General features: G+C 35.4%; 3 protein-coding genes across 4 annotated transcripts in view; 1 reads left to right on the forward strand and 2 right to left on the reverse strand.

The window, feature by feature from the left end:
• Positions 1 to 2,093: 2,093 nt before the first annotated feature.
• LOC128218231 (uncharacterized) overlaps positions 2,094 to 19,970 on the reverse strand; it is a 33,535-nt gene continuing 15,658 nt past the window's right edge. Inside the window, exons 3-5 of one of the 2 annotated variants that reach the window (XM_052925839.1) lie at positions 8,808 to 9,819; positions 8,418 to 8,534; positions 2,094 to 3,967 (exon numbers count right to left, since the gene is read on the reverse strand). In XM_052925839.1, coding sequence (XP_052781799.1) covers positions 3,111 to 3,967; positions 8,418 to 8,534; positions 8,808 to 9,807 — 1,974 coding nt within the window. In that variant the 5' untranslated portion in view covers positions 9,808 to 9,819 and the 3' untranslated portion in view covers positions 2,094 to 3,110. Of the gene's footprint in view, positions 3,968 to 8,417; positions 8,535 to 8,807; positions 9,825 to 19,970 lie in introns of those variants that run through there. The other variant, XM_052925840.1, reaches the window with a different exon arrangement.
• LOC128218233 (P2X purinoceptor 7-like) lies at positions 11,922 to 13,297 on the forward strand. Its single transcript, XM_052925842.1, has 3 exons — positions 11,922 to 12,200; positions 12,570 to 12,800; positions 13,011 to 13,297. Exons 1-3 carry the CDS (start codon positions 12,004 to 12,006, stop codon positions 13,159 to 13,161), a joined length of 579 nt encoding a protein of 192 aa, XP_052781802.1. The 5' UTR covers positions 11,922 to 12,003; the 3' UTR covers positions 13,162 to 13,297.
• LOC128218232 (uncharacterized) lies at positions 14,256 to 16,881 on the reverse strand. The gene is made up of 3 exons (XM_052925841.1): positions 16,654 to 16,881; positions 15,855 to 16,041; positions 14,256 to 15,452 (listed from the first exon to the last, which is right to left on the reverse strand). Exons 1-3 carry the CDS (start codon positions 16,699 to 16,701, stop codon positions 14,731 to 14,733), a joined length of 957 nt encoding a protein of 318 aa, XP_052781801.1. The 5' UTR covers positions 16,702 to 16,881; the 3' UTR covers positions 14,256 to 14,730.

Here is a 19,970-nt window from a genome sequence, read left to right on the forward strand (position 1 = left end):
TTGTATGTAGCCTCATGTAATAGCTGTTAACTTTAATAGTTCAAATTATGTTCCTTTGTCCAAAGCATGCCTTGCCCTGGGGGTTCCAAGATTTATATATAATGTATGAAGTAAAAGACTTCGATTTTTTTCTCTGAAACCATAAGGCTCAGACCCTTGAAATAAGGTATGAAGCATAATGTAATGGAGCTTTAGTCAGTTTGTTCAAATAATGTCCTTGCTGTCCAATCTGGCCCTGAACCTGTGGTTAATGGTTTTCCATATACTTTTATAGTCTTATTTTTTTTTTTTTACTTTTCTTAAACTTCATTCCCCAGCCCGGTCCAGCCTTATGTAGTGGGTCTTCCAAAATTGTTGAAATAACGCCCCTGGAGTCAAAGCTGACCAGGTCCCTGTGCTGGTTTTCATAAAATATCTTATGACCAGTAATATACTTAACTTTGAAATGACTTATGTGTGGAAATGACTGAAGAAGTTTTATACCACTAAGAGATCCAAGTTATATCTTGTCTAAAATAACCAGGCCAACACCGTAATATTGGTATATAGCTTCATGTTTTGCTTAGTAACACTAACTACAACCGTATCAACCAATGTCTTTCTTAGCAACCAGTGACTTCCTAAGCAGTTTTTTTTACTTCCCTCTCAACCACTCACTTAAAAAGCATCCAATCATTTCTTTAGAAACCAAATACTTTCTTAGCAACCACTTTCTTCTTTGCAACTAGTGACCTCCTTAGTAACCAATTGCATCCTTAGCAACCAATCACTTTCTTATCAATCATTTACTTACTAAGCAATGAATAAGCTTTTTAGCAACCAATTACTTCCTCAGCAACCCCTTTCTTACTAAGCAACCAATGGCCTCTTAGCAAGTTAAAACTTCTTAAGCAACCACTCACTTCTTAAGCATATGATGACTTCCCTGGCAATCATTTACTTTAAAAGTAATGACTTTCTGAACAACTACTTACTTCCATTGCAGCTACATTCACCAAACATTACTGAAGGCACAACTGATAATCTTCGCAACTATCAATATTTACAGCAACATATGACTTCTATAGCAACCAGTGAATTCCTTAGCAACCAGAAAATGATCGAGCATCCACTTGCATCCTTATTATACAATTATTATACCATATCATTGATGAACTTATCGGCAACCACTTATTTCCTAGGCAAGCAAGAACAATTCATACTTTATGTAAGTCTAAGACTTAAGTTTATGGAACTTTTAATAGCACACTTTACAGTTGTTTTAACGTTGAAATCTCAGTTTCTACAACACTTTCTAGATCAATCATTATTCGCCAACATTTCAACGTTGAAGGATGGCTTTCAACGCTGTTGTGTCCGCTGGATCATTTATAAAATATGAATATCGACCCGGTTTGCTCAATGTCTTACTCAGTCAAATTTACATTTTATTGCAACTTTTAAATTTCGATGTTGCCATTTGAACCTAAGGGTTTTCAAGGTTTTTAGTTTCAAGACAATATTATTGTCGCCTTTAGTCAACAAACCATTGATATAACCAAGGCATTGCCGCATTCAGCACTTTCAGTGCTTTGATTTTAGTGTACGGACTCGCGCGAAAAGGAGGTAACCTTGACAGAGCGGTTATGCCGCAGTTCCTTCCCTTCGCAGAGGCCACAGAAAGGGACTGTCATCAAACATTATTTAATCCAGCGGGGAAATAATAGTTATATTGAAAAAAACAACACGATAAATGGATGAAATACATAGAAAATTTGTTGAATTCAGTGTAAGATCGTATTTTATTTTACTCATGGTCACAGAAAAAATCATATGTCCACTCGTGGCTACGCCACTCGTGAAAATGTAGCCACGAGTGGAAATATTATTTTTCTGTGACCACAAGTGAAATAAAATACGATCTTACACTGAATTCAACAAATATCCTCTATGTATTTCAGAAATGTTAAAATATCAAGAAAGTTATGTATGAGAACCAGTTATATACGTCTTTTCAATTTGTTATCTTGGAAACATATTTGGTCCAATAATATGAGTGAGTCCGTTTAAATCGATTATTACATTACAACACAGTCGTATGGCATCTAGTACCCAATTGTTTGTATGATTTAATCAATCAATATATGAGGAGAGAATTTGCACATTGGTTGATGTCTATGTAATTTATTGAATCATATTTGGGAAAAACAATTTACACATAGGTCAATGTCTATACAATAATTCAATCAATATATGAGGATACGTACGTTAACACATAATATACATCACATTTAGAAAATACAAATTGCTTAAAGAAATGACAAACAGTTCAGATTATACAATATTCTTTAACACTCATTACACAATAACTCATAAAACAGTTAAAGATGCTCTCTTACTCCCAAGTAAGATTTACCACAATTAATACAATTGTTTTCATATACCAAAAAGGAAGACTAAATATTGAAAACAATGGTTCTTATGAAAAATACCGAGTTTAATTTGAAAGAAATGTGCAGAAAAAACGGTATTTCAGCCTTATATGAGACAATAGAAGATAAGAGAAAATATTTTAGCAGTCACCAATCATTTAATATTTTTGCGTTTTAGTTATTAAATACACGGTTACAATCTTGTTATCAGTAATTAACATTTTCCATAAATGCATTATTTAGTAAGTAGTTAAAGGTTTATCAGTCAAAAATTATGTTTGTTATACATGTGTATATGTCGATTTTGAATAAGAGTGCCACTTTAAGCTTAATACGTTTTAACGTTATAAACTGTTCATTTGATTAAAGATTTACCCATTTACGCACACTTCGTTCTCGTGTGGTATGGTGATAATTAAAGAAGTCCAACTTCAACACAAATTATTTATTTAATGTCTTGTGTGGTAAGAAGACAACATATGGGTATATTTCATCCACAAATTATCACACAACTTCAAAGTTTTCCGTCAAACCTTTCGACATGGATTTAGTTGAGAAATATAAGTGAAACTATGTGCATTCAATCATATAGAATTTATAAGCAAATATTTATGCATTACAATTGTTCTTACACACTACAATTCGTTTACACAGGATATATAGATTTCACTCATATTAATTGGAAGACTTGATAATAAACTATACTAAGATGAATACTTTCACATAATTTTTCAGTTCCAGTCTTTTTAATGTACTGCAGGTGACAAACAGCATCTTCTTCAGTGAACAGTAAGCCACACTGTATGGACGCTCAATCCCCTTCCCCTTCCCCAGCAGTTGGGTTATCACGCTGGTGAGCGTGTCCAGTAACAGGATGTTGTTACTGTACCTCCCACATATGAGCAGCTGGTTGTCTCCTACAGCTGTCAGACCCTGTGGTGATGTCAGTGTCGGGTCCTGGTAGGACTGGAGCACCTCTAGTGAGATGCTCAGTTTGGTTATGGTGTTGGTGCCCGAGTCAGATACATATATGGCCGGAGTTGGACTCTCTCTGGTCACTGTCAGATACAAGGGAAGCTGAAACAAAGGTTTTCCACTGCTGTTTTTGTCCACACTCTTCTTCACCTTTCCCTTCATGTCAATCAACACAACCTTAGCTGGGGAGGTGAAGGACACTATCAAGCTGTCATCACAAAAATCTATTCCATGACACTGACCACCTACTTTAACAATATCCTGTAGTGTGATATTTCCCTGAGCAGATACGAACTGTATCTTCCTCTCCATGGGCAGAGTGACGGCTGCCCTGTCCCCGGGCAGGAGACACATGCCCCACGGCTCACTTGACAGTTTCACTTGCGACACCACCTTGTTGTTATTGGTTTCCACCAGCTTCAATGAGTAATTATAGCGATCTACCAGTAGGAGTTTGTCCACGGAAAGAAAGGCCACACTGGTCAGGAAGCAGTCACTGCCATCACCTGATGTCTTCATTGAAATGTCAGGCTGTCTGCTGAACTTGGCCCGGCTTAGGTCTGCACTGCCTTTGAAGTGGGCTGAAAGTAAACATCATCATAAATAAACAATAATAAAAAAGCGTTTTGTTTCATCATGACATTCAATAATAATAATAATAATAATAATAATAATAATAATAATAATACTTTACCGCAACGATATACAAAATGACGTAACTAGTTTCCATTTTATTTTTATAAAAAAATATGAAGGTATGCGATAATCATTTAAAGCACACTTGTCAGCCATATAGATAAGGGTACAAATCAATCATTTTACTGAAAAAGATCGATAACATTTCATTATTTTGGGTGAGAGTTAGCCCTCCAAAATTCATTTAAACGAAACCTTCGTACAAAAGCGCAATGGTCGATACACATTAAGGTTGTGCAGTGTAAAATCGTTTTTGGAATGAGGTCTGTAGACCATTAAATTGTATATAAAGGAATTTAGTTAGTACATGTATTTGTTTTAACTTTTAAAACTACTGATGGACCCAACCTTAAGAAACGGTTTATATAATTATATGAATCATCATTGCTGTTACAGTTTCGGTATAAAATGATTAGGGTAAATATAAGGTAATACAAAGCAAACGTCCTTGCATCAGAAAATAATTGGGTTATAAGTGTTGCGTTTGGTCTAGGTGGTTGTATTAGAATGAAGCGAATTTTGAAGATTTGAAATTAAAGAGGCGCAAGGCGATTGAAATTAATATCAACGAGAATCGAATACGACATTCCGAAAACGCAATATTAACAACCCGTTTATTATATATATATTTGACTTGCTAAATCACTTAAAAGACACATGTTTTCATGATAAATGTCATTTTAATTACGCACTACTTTGTGTTATGACGTCATTTTAACTTTGTCACAATTTACAATGACACGATTATGATATGACGCCAGCTGAGTAGAATGCGGCCGTTTGGCACTGAATTGGAATACGGTCTATCGTATTGTAAGGTATGTATATAGCGCCTGGAAACTCACACATTATAGTATATATATAATTCAAAATATGTGCCTTATGTTTATTTGGATCGAACATTCCAAGTTGAGAACAGTTCTGTCTTAATTTAGGACATATTAACATGACGTATTGATTGAACGTGGTCGATTCACAAATATACGGTTTACAGTCATTTCGTACCCTAGTCATTTCAAGCTCAAAACAAATAGATAATGATAACAAAAAGAGACAAGGGTAAATGACTGTGCTATTATGATAATGTATGCGATGAATTGAATTTACGTTGTTCACTATATCTGGCAAACTGAAATGACTGTTCCGAAATGATCTTATGATACGATACGGTAAGTTTATTGCGTAAAATATTATACAATGTTCATAGCATATAACATACAATATAATGAATGGAGAAAGTACAGAAATACAATATTCTGGAGCAATTTAACATGAATGATATAACATCCTATAGTTGTTAGAGTCTGGTTATAAAACTAGAAATGTAGCTAAATTTGTTAGTATAATTACATTAAATAGCAGCAATTCAGGTATAAAAGGAAACACGTGCCTAGTTATGTAAAACCTCCCTTAGCTGGTTAGCAAAGTATATATATTTTGCTTATCTATATGTGTTATGCATGTGTTACAACTTAACATGGATTCAAATTTATTTAACGTTGGCCATAGAAAAAAAATAAGGCCTTAACAATTTGTTTCTTAATTCCCTTTATCTTGGGCACACAAGTAGAAAGTGAAATTCAGATTCTACCAGATTCATATCACATGATATACATATTTTTTCATTTACGGGTGTGCCATTGTTTTTTTTAAATATTAAACTTGTTGCACATAATAATAATGCTTGGTAGAGTGCGCTAAGTATCAATATGTGCAACTTGTTTAACACTTTCAATTAACATTTATATCTTATCCTCTATTTAGCATTGTCATAATATGGACCCGAAACTGCATGATGGATTACTGGCACAAATTGCAATTGGTTCGAGTTCTTGGATCAAATTCAGTTATTGTTGCTAAAAGTACATGAAATGTATAAGGTCAATAAATCCAGTTAGAATTGACATGTCTACACTGCTAAAAAGCCCGGAAATAAGCATGTGTACTATGACCTTTAAATGTCAGATGTGACCATGATCATTGAGGTATGGACCCGGATCAAGGTCACTGCACATCGTCTCAATGAGGACAACATTTGTACCAAGTAATATGGTAATCCATCAATGCATAAGTAAGTTATAGCGCGGACACGAGCACGTGTACTCTGACCTTTAAATGTCTCGTGTGACCTTGACCTTTGAGATATGGACCCGGGTCAAGGTCACTGCACATCGTCTCAATGAGGACATCATTTGTACCAAGTAATATGGTAATCCATCAATGCATAAGTAAGTTATAGCGCGGACACGAGCATGTGTACTCTGACCTTTAAATGTCTCGTGTGACCTTGACCTTTGAGGTATGAACCAAGGTCAAGGACACTGCACATCGTCTCAATGAGGACATCATTTGTACCAAGTAATATGGTAATCCATCAATGCATAAGTAAGTTATAGCGCGGACACGAGCACGTGTACTCTGACCTTTAAATGTCTCGTGTGACCTTGACCTTTGAGATATGGACCCGGGTCAAGGTCACTGCACATCGTCTCAATGAGGACATCATTTGTACCAAGTAATATGGTAATCCATCAATGCATAAGTAAGTTATAGCGCGGACACGAGCATGTGTACTCTGACCTTTAAATGTCTCGTGTGACCTTGACCTTTGAGGTATGAACCAAGGTCAAGGTCACTGCACATCGTCTCAATGAGGACATCATTTGTACCAAGTAATATGGTAATCCATCAATGCATAAGTAAGTTATAGCGCGGACACGAGCCTGAATAGTCTGACCTTTAAATGCCTCGTGTGACCTTAACCTTTGAGGTATGGACCCGGTTCAAGGTCACTGCACATCGTCTCAATGAGGACAACATTTGTACCAAGTAATATGGTAATCCATCCATGCATAAGTAAGTTATAGCCAGGACACGAAATGTAACAGCCAGACGGACGGACAGACGGACAGACGGACGGACGGACGAACAGACAGAGACTGACAGACGGACGAAGTGCATTCCTATAATCCCCTCCCCACTCCGTGGCGAGGGATTAAAAATAAAGTCAGATATAGATTTCCCTTTCTGAATACCAAATTGATATCTTGTGAGCTTTTTATTCACAACGGACTAATTTGTTAATCTATTAAGGAGTATTTGTGAGTAAATTTTGGCTATGATGTTTATTAGAGTTAAGAAATATGCGAATATATAATGTTTTAGGAAAGGTAATATAATATTGTACTTATTAGACATACTTAAATTGCCGTTAATTCCTATTACTCAAGACGTGTGGAATCTTTCAATGATTGTAATACCTTTCTGGAGTCAAGTCAAGTCAAGTTTTGACTGGAATTGCAATCAAGTGCTACAATTAACATGGTTTGTCTCAAACTGACAAAATTACCTTATTCTTTGATTATAACATGTTTTTCATTAACCAGTATCAGTAATAGTACCTCATTCGTCCAGCAACATGGTCAACAACCGTCAAAATGGTAGAAAGAAATAAGTGTAGATCGAGGAATTATATATAGGAATTTCATGATGAATGTAAGTATGAATTAATAGATCTCTAGCGTTATTTTGGCTTGGAGTTACTTTCATTCGTATACGACGATTTTTTTACTAATTTTGGATCGAACTAAAACAACAAAGTCATATAAGATTCTTATATATGTTACTTTAATAAGTCTATATTCTCTTAAGTATTGTAATTCATAACTTAAAAAATAAATAAATATGTTACGAAATGACCAAAATGGTCGGGTACGAAAATAATATCTAAAGGTTACGAAATGACCAAAAATCGGATGGTACGGAAACACTAGGGAACGAAATAAATTGCTCCAAAATATACAAAGGCATCAACTATTATGTAACAACTGTTATCCAAGAATGATTGATAGTGAATATCATTGTAATTGCTATGCGCAAAATATTCAGAATTAAGAACCAAATATATAAGTATATATTACATCTTGTGGCCAACAAAGCAAAAACATGTCAATTTATTATCCGAAAGTTCGAGAAAAACTAATTAACTTGTTAAAGTTTATGTACAATGCAAACTTGTTGTTTCCCTTTGTTATCCTTAATATTGTTGTGCTCTTCTGTTAAAACCATTTCTTGCCTTAATGCATGTCTTTGCATATGTTGTAATTGCTATGAACATGTATATATGTTTAATGCAATAAACAATGTTGAGTTGAGTTGTTGAGAATTTGTCGAAGTATTCATTTTTTTTTCTTTTCTAACCACTCGTTAACATATTTTTTAACGTAACGTCAACGTGCCTAGTGAGCTTGAGCGACGTCTACAGACTTTTGAAAACTGCATCATCAACTGCATTACTTAAGGAAATGTCAAATTATTCAGTGGTTGTACACAAACCTTTTTGTGATACACCTTGCATGTGTTTTTGTTTTTGCTGCATCGTCACGGGTTGCCGTGGCTGCTGCTCATTCTGTTGTTGTCGTTCTTGATGCCCTAACGCCGAAGTTGATTCGCCTGAAATTATGGTGGAAATAAATTAAGTATATATACCTAAACAATAAAGTAAATATCAATAAAAAATATATGCCTTAAGTTTATTTGGATCTCAATATTATTTGCAGAATATTATTTGTCAAAGTATTTTATTCTTTAACTTTTGTTTAGCACTTGGTGTACTTTACAAAATAATTGTTAACGTTAGCTTGAGCGACTTCGGCAGGCTTTTGAACAGACTAATTAACTGCATTACTTAGGAAATGTCAAATTAGTCAGTGGTTGTACGCAAACCTTTTTGTGATACAGCTTTCATGTGTTTTTTATGTTGTTGCATCGTCTCCTGTTGCCATTGTTCCTGCGTCGTCTGCTGTTGTCGTTGTTGGTCCACTAACGCCGAAGTTGATTCGCCATCTTCCAACCCTCCTATTGCTTTTTCAGAAGCTATTAACTGCTCAGTTGCGGGGTCCCTGTGAAACTTGTATCTGGGAACTTCACTTCTCCTCCTCACCTGTTGCAGAGCTGTCTGGAGACCTGTCAGCTCTTTTATAGCTCGTTTTCCTACTATTAATAGCTGGTTGCTGATGTCGTCCTGTGCTTGTAGCTCCGACTTTAGTTTCTCAATGGATGATTTCATGTTTGTGCATTTTGATTTCAGTTCATCAAGCAGTGTCTTGGATGTCCGTTTCTTCTGATCAATTTCTGCCAAGAGTTCGTTTTCCCTCTTATCCAGGTACTGGTTAATTTCAGTCCTGAATTTGCGAAGCTCATTTATATTTGTAAGGCTTTCTTCTTCTACTGATTTCATAATCGCCTGTATGTTGTGTGAAAGTTTGCCGATGTCACTGGACATCTGGACAAGTCCTGTTTTAAGGTTGTTGTATTCTGCTCCCTGCTTGTATTGTTTTGCCACTTGCGAAATTTTCTCTACCTTACATGAGCGATGCTCTTTATTCTCAATCAAACAGTCTCCACACAAAAGTGCATCATGGCACGAACAGTAATATTTAATAAACTCTTTAGCATGACGCTGACATGTTTCTGTAAACTTTTCATCTTCACTCTCTCCGCGGAAAGAGGAAGGCATACTGCTCTTGTTCTGGAGGGCGTGACTTTTGGTTATTTTCTGGTTCCGGTGTACTCGTGCACAGGTGGAACACAGGAACTCCATGCAGACAGGACAGAAGGCCTCGGAGAAGATTTTCCTGCCATCCTCCGCGCATGGCTGGCAGTAGGTTAGGTCAGGCGCCGACCCAGATGTCATTTGTGCCTTTCGTCCGGGAACTGAATCCATCCTTCTGAGAGCCTTAAATATTTAAGGAAAAAAGCGTAGCTACAATATTAACCATAAATATATTATGACGTAAAAGAAATTGTATTTTTTATCACAAATTCCTAGATCTCCCCCCGTCACCCCTTGGAACTCTCTCCCTCCCCTTCTCTCTCTTTACATACCCTTTTCTCTCTCGCATTCCCTCTCTCAAAAGAACCACCTCCTTCCCTCTTTTTTCTCATTCCATTCTTTTTGTTTCTCTTTCTCTCTCTGTACTAACCTTCGCCTCTCTCTCTCTCTCTCTCTCTCTCTCTCTCTCTCTCTCTCTCTCTCTCTCTCTCTCTCTCTCTCGCTCGCTCTCTCTCTCTCTCTCTCTCTCTCTCTCTCTCTCTCTCTCTCTCTCTCTCTCTCTCTCACCCCCTCTCTCTCTCTCACCCTCTCTCTCTCTCTCTCTCTGTCTCTCTCTCTCTCTCTTACTTGTCTAAAATGTTTTTTTGTGATAGTAAGTTAGATTAGTACGGAATTAATGAAATAGTTGTTCTTTTTGGTCTTCGAATAATTGCACGTTACTGTGAGGAATGCTGTTCTTTGTTCTTATCGCACTTATTTTCTTTGATCAATTAGTGATAAAGTGGCCTGTTTCTTACAGGCATTGCAGCTATGGAGGCTGTCATGTTATTCTTTTTCAAGGCACATACCTTTAAACCATAGGTTCGTGGTAAAGGCGAGGTCTTGAAACGGAAACATCTTTATTCCACCACCTGCTCTAGTATAAAACCAGGCCACATTTGCAGATTTGTTTGATACTGCTTCAATTATATTGTCCCACAATTCAATTCGTTGTATTTTTTCAGAAATGTTCTCTGTGTTATATACATTTTTATATTCTGCCATGTCAATGTCAATTTAATTTTATTGTGTAATTCAAGAGGTTCATATTTAGACCTGACCCAATATTTAGAAATGCTCAAATGATGAATTACTCTTACTTGTCTAAAATGTTTTTTTTTGTGATAGTAAGTTAGATTAGTACGGAATGAATGAAATAGTTGTTCTTTTTGGTCTTCGAATAATTGCACGTTACTGTGAGGAATGCTGTCTTTACAATAATATCCACAATTAAATTGCTGATGCAATGAAAGTTAATAGTAAAGCACTGGATCTTATTGCCATTTGTTAAATATTGAGACAGATTTTCATGTGATACTTTCAAAACCTTTTCATTTATAACTGAGAACCTTTTTTGCAATTAAAAAAGCATTTCTTGACATAGTTGTATGATAAATTTGGTAAGAAATATACATTTTTTTTAATTTTCGCTCTTCGCTCGCCTCTGATTTGCCAAAAAATTAAAAAAAAGTTTTTGTTTTTTTTTTCGCTCGCTCGCTCGCTCCTACTTTTTTTGGCAAAATCCGTAGAATAAATGATCAATTTGTTGTGGCCTTATTGTTTCGATTTTTTTTTAAAATGGGTTGATAGATGTCAACAACAATGTTTCTAATGAAGGATCTTGAGTTCAATTTGCTTAATAAGAATGAACATAAAACATGGTATTTCTGCCTTGTGATACTATAGTAGACCACAGTAAATCTTTTAGCAATCACCAATCATTTAATATTTGTCATGCTTTCTGCTATTATAAACAGGGTCACAAGCTTGTTATCAGTAAACAATATTTCAGTAAATGCATTATTTATTAAGTAGTTATTGTTTTATTATTCAATTTGATGTGTGTTATAAATACAATTATATGTATTGATTTCAAATAAAAGTTTTACTTTAAAGATGCTCATTTAAAGATAATGAACAGACACACAAAAACTAGACACATTTGATACTAATTATATGAATGATTATTGTTTAGGTGACCTCTTTTGGAGATATTCATAAATGGGTGTTATTCTTTATTGTCTTCAGTTTCTTATACATTTAAGAATTTTTATAATTGCTTTTCTGGTATATATTACAATGTAATTTAATGCAAATGAAAACACACTTTAAAGGTACTATGCAGCCTTATTTTAAACTTTTCGGTATAGGTTCTATTCGGCATCATATTTTGATTGGTAATTTTCTTACGAAAATTTACGATCATTTTACCTGTTTCCGAACGGTATATTACGCTACATTTCATACCTGTACGGAAAATGACGGAAATATTTCCGGAAAAGTGCGAAGTCGATGATCAGACTGTGACGTCACAGTCGTGAATCCAAAATGTCTGACAGCGAGAATTACACAACTGACGGAGATGAATCGATTGATTTTTCGGATACTAGCTCGTATGACGCTGAAAATAACATTGTTCCATATCAGTTTGAACCATTAAATAGGGATGATTTAATTGAAGACGACATTAATCGTCTAGATCTTCACGACGGAGATGATGGAAATCGAATTGGCAACACGAACTGGTAACCTAAAGTTACTAAACTTAATTTGAACTTCTTTATCTATGCGGAATCGATACCCAAAAATGTTAAAATGCAAATTCAATTTGAATACAAGTTTGGTTTTAAGTCATTCAGTGTCACTGTTTTTATATTTTGTAATTCATGTGACAATTAAGAATGTCGTGTAATTCAACATTTGTCAAAACTGAAATGTCTGAAAATACATGAACGTGACTATCTGTACTATAATATTTTCATAACTATTGCTTGGTTTATAAATTATTTTGTACATCAAATTTCTAATCTAGATTATCATTTATAATCCCATATCCAGCAAAAGAACTTGATTATAGTAATTTTGTAGTTTATTTGATGATTTAATTGTTTTAGGTGCAGATGCAATAGCTGTATTGCTATGCATACAGAGCGGGAATCGGTATGCTGCCGTGATGTTGAACAAACAAACTTCAAACTGGATGTGTTCAATGAAGAAGGCCATGACATTGAATGTATAACAGACCACCCCGGGTTTGGCACTGTTTGCCTGGACCGCTATGTGCTAGAGACTGCATACTACCAGTACAGACAGCAGTATGGAGTGCCGCAACAGGAAGATAATGAGTAAGTCTTAGTTGTATAAAAGAAATAATCAATGCATGTGGTTCAAAGTTTATTTACATTCTGTCAGTCACTAGAATGCTATCACATGATATTCTTAGAACTTCATTTTGTTTTAATATCATCAATATTATAACCGCATATAAAAATTAACCCCCTATAATTGGGAGTTACTTGTATAATTTCACATTGGTTTGACATCTTATTTTGCAGGCAACAGAGATATGTGGCATATCGCCAGTTTGTCAGATGGTGTTGGGGATATTTGGGAAGAGAGGTGCGTGTTGTACTTCCATCATGTGCAGTTCAAAGGATTAGGGCGCAGTTTCCATCACAGCAGTATGAGGGATTTCAGGACTTATAGGCAGTCATGACAGATGTTTGCGACATATTGTTTGCTACTTATGTGTCAGATTTCAATTTTACTATTCCAATATTTTACCACAAGTGTTTTGTGTTTTTTGTGATGAATCAATTGAAATAAAATGTTTGACAGGTTGGATTACTTTTGCATTTGTTTGAACTACGAAAATGATTCCTTAGTGCAAGGCCATGCCAATATTCAATATCCATCATATATGCATGAAGCATTTGTTCCATGTTGTCATGTTTTGGTCACTCCTTAGTTAAATGAGTAAAGCTTGTAATGACAACAATTAAAGGGTCTGTCTGACAAATTATTTACTAGTGGAAGTAATTTGAAGAAGAGCACTTTAACATATATCCTTCAAATAATTCAAAGTTGTTTGAGTCGCCCCAGCCCATGTGATAGGGACATAATGGCAACTACATTAAACTTTATCCATCGCAATGCAACAGTTTTAGCTGTAAAATCGACTGATCACTTTGTCTAATTTGACATATTGCCCACTATCCATAAACTGAGTTTCATGAACTAGCTTTGATACTTCTTGAATTATCACAGGAACATATTGGCTATATCTTTAATGTCAAGGGCAATAACTCGCTCTGATGAAAAAATAAACTAACGTGCATAATCTTCATATTACTATCTATCCACATACCAAGTTTCATCAACTTAGCTAGAGAACTCTTTTAGTATTCCAAGGACCGATAATTTTTCCATCAACAGCTATATTTTTATATTTCAAGTCAAGGGCCATAACTCGGCATACATTTACCTGAAGAAAAAAATAAACAAATGTGTATTATCTACACACTGCCCTCTTTCCACATATGTTTCATTTAACTTGGCTTTGATTCTTTTTTTCCCTATCACAGGTTCAAATTGGCTATAGTTTTAAAATCAAGGGCCATAACTTTGTCTGACAAAAAAATTAAACTAACATGCATATTGCCTCTCCACTTACTAAGATCATTGACCTTTAATACTTTTTGAGTTATTGCCTGACTGAGATTTTTGTGGGCGGACTGAGGGTAAACCTTGAGCCCCGTCCGATGAAACCGGTAGGGGACTAAAAGAAAAATAAGATGTGGTATGGGTTTAGGTTTGTAATTTATATTAAGGATGATTGTTATTTCAAACAATAAAAGCACCAAATGATATGTACAACAATTCTCTGGCATTGAATTAACAGAAAACAAGGACTAGAATGGCAAACATGCACTTAACAAAGGAAAACAATCAATCTAAACTTTTGAAACCTGATCAAGAGGCTGGATAAGAAAAAAAAGGTATTGCTAATATTACACAGATACTATAAAGTTATTTTTAAGTAACAATATTCAAAACTTTAGTGAAAGTATAATACAAAAAAACCATTCCACTGTCACAAAGATTCATTAGATTATACATGCATATATACAGAAACAACCACCATTACAGGAAATAATATTCAATTAAGATACAGGTTATACATGTAGTGTTAAAAAAGGAAAATGCCAAATTGTTGACAAATCTTGGGATATATTCAAACAGTCACAATCTATGTTTTTTCTTATTTCCCCTACACTAATATTTCAACCTTTTGTTTTTTCCTAAACACCTTGTTACCTCAACCTTGGTTGGCTTTCTTTTCCCTGATGTGAGGGGAGGTGGGGCTGGGGTTGACAGTTTGTTTTTTTCACCACATATTTCTATACACATGTCAAGAAGTTCCTTTACATAACCAAAGGTCATTTCATCATTCACAAACTTGACTGAAAAGTCATCCTTATATTTTGGAAATACTATCTTCAGGTTGAACTTTCCATTTTTTGATATTTTTTTACCTCTTTGCACATTTTCATTGAAATGTAGGGCCGCCAAGTATTGGCGACACATTTGTCCGTGGAAGGAATATGCTGTCATTTTTGGTGCAAAGTGATTGATTACACTGTGAAATGATTCCAGTGTTGACGTTTGAAATCCTGTGGACAGCTTTTTGATGTCCTTGCACAGTCTCTTGTTTAGCAGAATGTCTTCCATTTTGGCAGCTGCCTTTGAGCCCTTTTTTAACCATTCTCGGGGTTCAAGGGGACCATGGGTGCACTGCTGGTAGAGGTCACCATGTCCAGTGTGAATGTCTTGAACATGGTTGACCACTGATGTCCACTTTGCTGCAATCATGGAGCCCTCCTCTCCCTGGGATGATGCGGCTGACCAATAAAGGTGATTGGTGATACTCTTCATCCACTTGCAGACTATGTTGCAGTCTTTTTCCTTGGACAGTGCAAGGAGCTTCTTTTTCACAGCTGAAACATAGTAAGAGTATGTGAAATATGTACTAAATGAAACTTTTGGAAAGTATCATAAGCCAAATGTTGGGTTTAAGTTTTTTATCACATGTTGGTTTTGAAATGATCACTAAAGAATAAAGTCTTCTTTATGAAATGAACAATGTTTTGAAATGAGATCCTTTGGTTCCCCATTGTGACTGTTTAAGCAAAATTTGGTTGAAATTAACCACACTTTGTCTGATAATGAACAATAACAATTGCTCATCTTTAGCACTTGTCAGAAGTAGGTGGGCTTTCCAACATGCTATTATAGCATTCATGAGACTTATAGACTGACAATCTAGGTCAATCATTATGATTTAACCCTAGATACGGTAATACATGTATGTTTCCACAGCTGAACAAAATATGTGTTACCTTTTCCAATATGCCACACATCAAAGGAATGGACAGTCCCAGGTAAATTCTCTCTAATCCACTTTTGTATTTGCAGATGCCTGTCTGTAATGATTTCTGCAAGGGACAGGCCACATCTGCGTAAACTGTCAGTTGCTCTCTTAAGGCCCTCCAACTCCATATGGTAGCTTGACTTCACTTCATTGGACTGAAAAAGATAGCAGAAATAAATAATTATCATGTTGCTAAATCACCGTGGTATCAATATTCATACAATGTAACTGTTAAACCAGTGAAGACATTTTTTACATAAACACCCTGGACTTTAATTCAATATATTCTCATGTAAACTAGGCAAAAAGGTAATAATCAAAGGCAGTTGTATGTTTATTTACCATCATCTTATTTGAGAAACTAGGACTAGTGCACCAGCCTTCACTATTATGTTATCAAGTTACAGAATGTTTTTGTTCTTGCCAAATCATATGCAATATTTTGTCAATCTTACTCAAGAATAATGAATACATCTCTTGAAAAGTCAACAAAATTACTAGTTATTCTAAAATATCCCCAATTCTGTTTGACATCAACCTTTGGCATTCATGCATTGGTCTTACACACAACAGAAGGCATCGTATGATCAACTATTATGTCATGTTATATCTTGCTTCAGACCCAAAATACATGGCAATGTCCCCAAGCAGATAACTTCAAACATTTGGAGAGACACATGATGCAATAATAACCACTCATTTGACAGCCAATGTTGCTTGACTTAAAATGGCTGAATATCTTGAAAAGTTTATTAATATTAACAAACCTGCACAAGTTCAATGGCTACTACTCTCCCGGTGTGCATATCAATCATGGAGTATACACCAAACTTTGCAGAGTGTCCCGGGCTGTCAGAACGTCCATCTCCAGCAACCACAAGCTCTTCTTCGCGGTCTAGAAGGACACTTATCAGTTGGTCATTACACTTTGTCCACACTCTCTCAATTGCTGGCCACAATACAGTTCTTTGATGACTAAAGAAAGTTGAAAGACTAATACTTAACACATTTGATACTAATGATATAAATGATTATTGTTTACATGTACTCTGATTTGTTATAAAGATATTCATAAAGGGGTGTTCTTCATGTTATTATGTTATGTCCATACATTTTGGACTTGATTTAGTATTGCTTTTCTGGTATATAATCATTTAATGCACAAAGAAATTATTTTAAGTGTTCAGTATCACTTTCAAACATTGTTTACTATTATTGTTTTGCATATTTGGCCTATTTATGCTTAAATGTGCATTGTTGTATTTCAAAACCTTTGTGAAAAATAGAAACAGTATTATTTATTTCTTTCATACATAGTCTGATACATATTCAGTTTGAATGCGTTATTTTTATCATATTTGAAAAATTTGCCATTGTCCAATAAGACACATGCTGTTTTTGTGTTAATATCAACTAAAACATCCATTTTCAACTCTTCTTTACTATGTAAATGAAGAAGTTAACATTATAACTCCATTGACCCGATTTTTATGCAATTTTACATTACATTTTAGTATTATTAAACAGCTAAAAACAAGGCATGTTTTGTTATAAATGCATTTCATCTAGTAAACAATGTTCACTTTTTATATAACAGTTCAATAATTATGTTCTGTTTATGTTTGCAACTTTCATGTGAGAAATGATAATGTTTATTAAAGTACTACAAAAATTGTTAAATTGTTATTTCATATCACTTCTTCATGATGAATGAGGTAACTTATTCTTCCCTACAAGTTGTCATTCCAGCATGATGACGTTGCCCCCTCCCCCTATATGATTATAACTGCAGTATACATGAACAATAACTCTATTTCAGCGTATTGCAAGAGTTATTCCCTTTGTATCTTTTCCTGTCCGGAGCATAACTAAAAAACTACTTTTTTGGAATTTCATTAAACATCATTCAATGGTATTTAGCACAACGAGAGGAAGTGCAGTGCACAATGACTAAAGCTGTTTTTAAGCTAATTACTTAATTATTGCCCTTTGCCGCTTTTTCTTGACCAGAGCATTACTTTAAAAATACTATGGAATTGAAATAAAACTTGGTATATGGGTAGGTGGCAATGACAAAAAGTACAGTGCACAAGCACCCTAATTCTGTCGTGTTCATTAATGTACTCCACCCCAATGAAATGTTCAACTTGAAACTTTTCAATTGCAATGCTTTTGCCTATGTTGTCAAGCAGAATACTACAAATATTTTGAGAATTTCACAGATGCGGTTCAATGCACCATAATATGCTTGTTGGCGTTGACATTCCTTGTTTTTCAACATATTGTAACAAATGCATAAACTATTAAACGGCGCCCTTTGATGCTTTGCATCAATGGTCTTTCTTGTACACTATTGATATAGGAGAGCACCACGAAGCAGCGCTATAAATGCACACCAAGAAACCACGTAATAAAATGCATCAATACGACTTTCCTTTAAAAGGGTCACAATACAGGCTGATACAAATATATATATTCTTTTAATTGTTACGCTTTATAATGTTTAACTTATTTGACTTTGATGATCAAACCAAAAACAAATGACTAAGATGTATGTACCGATAAAACAATATAATCCTTTTTAAGGGAATGTATAGCTACCTGGCCACAAATGGTCGATCCGTATTGATTTGAGTTTTGAAGATCAAAGGTCGAGGTCAAATTTCCTCTTCTACTAATACACAAATATTGGTTGGACTGTTGGGTGGTCGTACGGTACTGTAGACTATATAAAATCCGCCTCATTGACTTTTTGACAAAGTATGTATATGTTTCTTGTTGAACAAGGTTTCAAAAAATTAACTTGAAAGTAAATTTAACAGGGAAATCGAGTAAACAATTTTGGATAATTCGAATGAATACAATTGAGTTAAGTATTTTAAGAAATAGGTGAACAAAGAGATATATATCAACTTACAACAATGTGGAGAAATCTGTTTACTGTATTGTCCAATGCACGTTTTTCGACATATTTAGTGGCTACCAAATAATTTGTGTCCGAAAAACAGAACACAGGTCATGAATAGATAAACCTTTTGAAAACAAAACTAACAACTTCCTGTTTATAACTTCTTGATTGTGAATGGAAGGGAACTAAACCTTCAAGCTAAGTAATGTTGTTTATTCGCTTTACTCCCCCTTGATTAATAGTAAAAGTACTCTCATCAAGGCCATACACACAGGTGGCAGTTTGCATCTCACCCGATATATTAAAGTACTTTATCATAACACAGGTGACTGTTTCGCACCTTCATGAGACGACAGAGGCCATAAACCTAGTTGTATGTTTCGCGTGATCCCCCCATTGCTCAAGTCATACGGTGACTTTACTTTCCGTATTTTAACCCAACGGCCGATGTCATACACACAGGTGGCAGTTTTGAACATTCATCCTATGGCTGAAGTCATACACAATGGTAATAGTTCCGCACATTAGTCCAGCAGCGGTGTTTATACACACAGGTGGCAGTTTCGAACATTTACTCAATCGCCGAGGTCATACACACTGGTGGCAGTTTCGCAATTTTACCCGATGGCCGAAGTCATACACACAACTGACAGGTTTGTTTTTTCACACAATTACTGAGGTCATACACAGAGCTGGTAGTTTCCTACATTCGCGCGTTGGCCGACCACTCAGGTGGCAGTTTCACATTCACCAGGAGGTCGAGGTCATACACACAAGTGGCAGTTTCGCACTTTCAGCCGACTGTCGAAGTCATACATAGAGGTGGCAGTTTCGTACTTTCACCTGACGGCCTACATCATACACACAGGTGGCTGTTTTGCACTTTCACCCGAAAGTCGAGGTAATACACACTTGTGGCAGTTCGCGCTTTCATTGGACGGCCGATGTCATTCACACTTGTGCAAGTTACGCGTAATCATTAGATGGCCGAGGTTAAACACACTGATGGCAGTTTCTTACTTTCATCGCATGGCCAGTGTCACACACTGGTGGCAGTTACGCGCTTTCATTAGATGAAAGATGGCAGTCCTCGGATACTTTAGGTATCATCAGATTTTTTAGTTTATACACAAATGAGACAGTTTAAAACCTTTATCAGATGATCTAGGTCCTACA

The sequence above is a fragment of the Mya arenaria genome, chromosome 14 (assembly GCF_026914265.1).
Source record: "Mya arenaria isolate MELC-2E11 chromosome 14, ASM2691426v1".
NCBI lineage: Eukaryota > Metazoa > Mollusca > Bivalvia > Myida > Myidae > Mya > Mya arenaria.

Excerpts from the sequence above, each read along its gene's own strand:
- LOC128218233 (XM_052925842.1), top strand. The coding sequence starts at position 12,004 with ATGTCTGACAGCGAGAATTACACAACTGACGGAGATGAATCGATTGAT. Across the intron at positions 12,201-12,569 it reads CGAATTGGCAACACGAACTG|GTGCAGATGCAATAGCTGTA; the intron begins GTAACCTAAAGT and ends TAATTGTTTTAG. Across the intron at positions 12,801-13,010 it reads CCGCAACAGGAAGATAATGA|GCAACAGAGATATGTGGCAT; the intron begins GTAAGTCTTAGT and ends CTTATTTTGCAG.
- LOC128218232 (XM_052925841.1), bottom strand. The coding sequence starts at position 16,701 with ATGATTGATATGCACACCGGGAGAGTAGTAGCCATTGAACTTGTGCAG. Across the intron at positions 16,042-16,653 it reads TAGCCATTGAACTTGTGCAG|TCCAATGAAGTGAAGTCAAG; the intron begins GTTTGTTAATAT and ends TATCTTTTTCAG. Across the intron at positions 15,453-15,854 it reads TGTGTGGCATATTGGAAAAG|CTGTGAAAAAGAAGCTCCTT; the intron begins GTAACACATATT and ends ACTATGTTTCAG.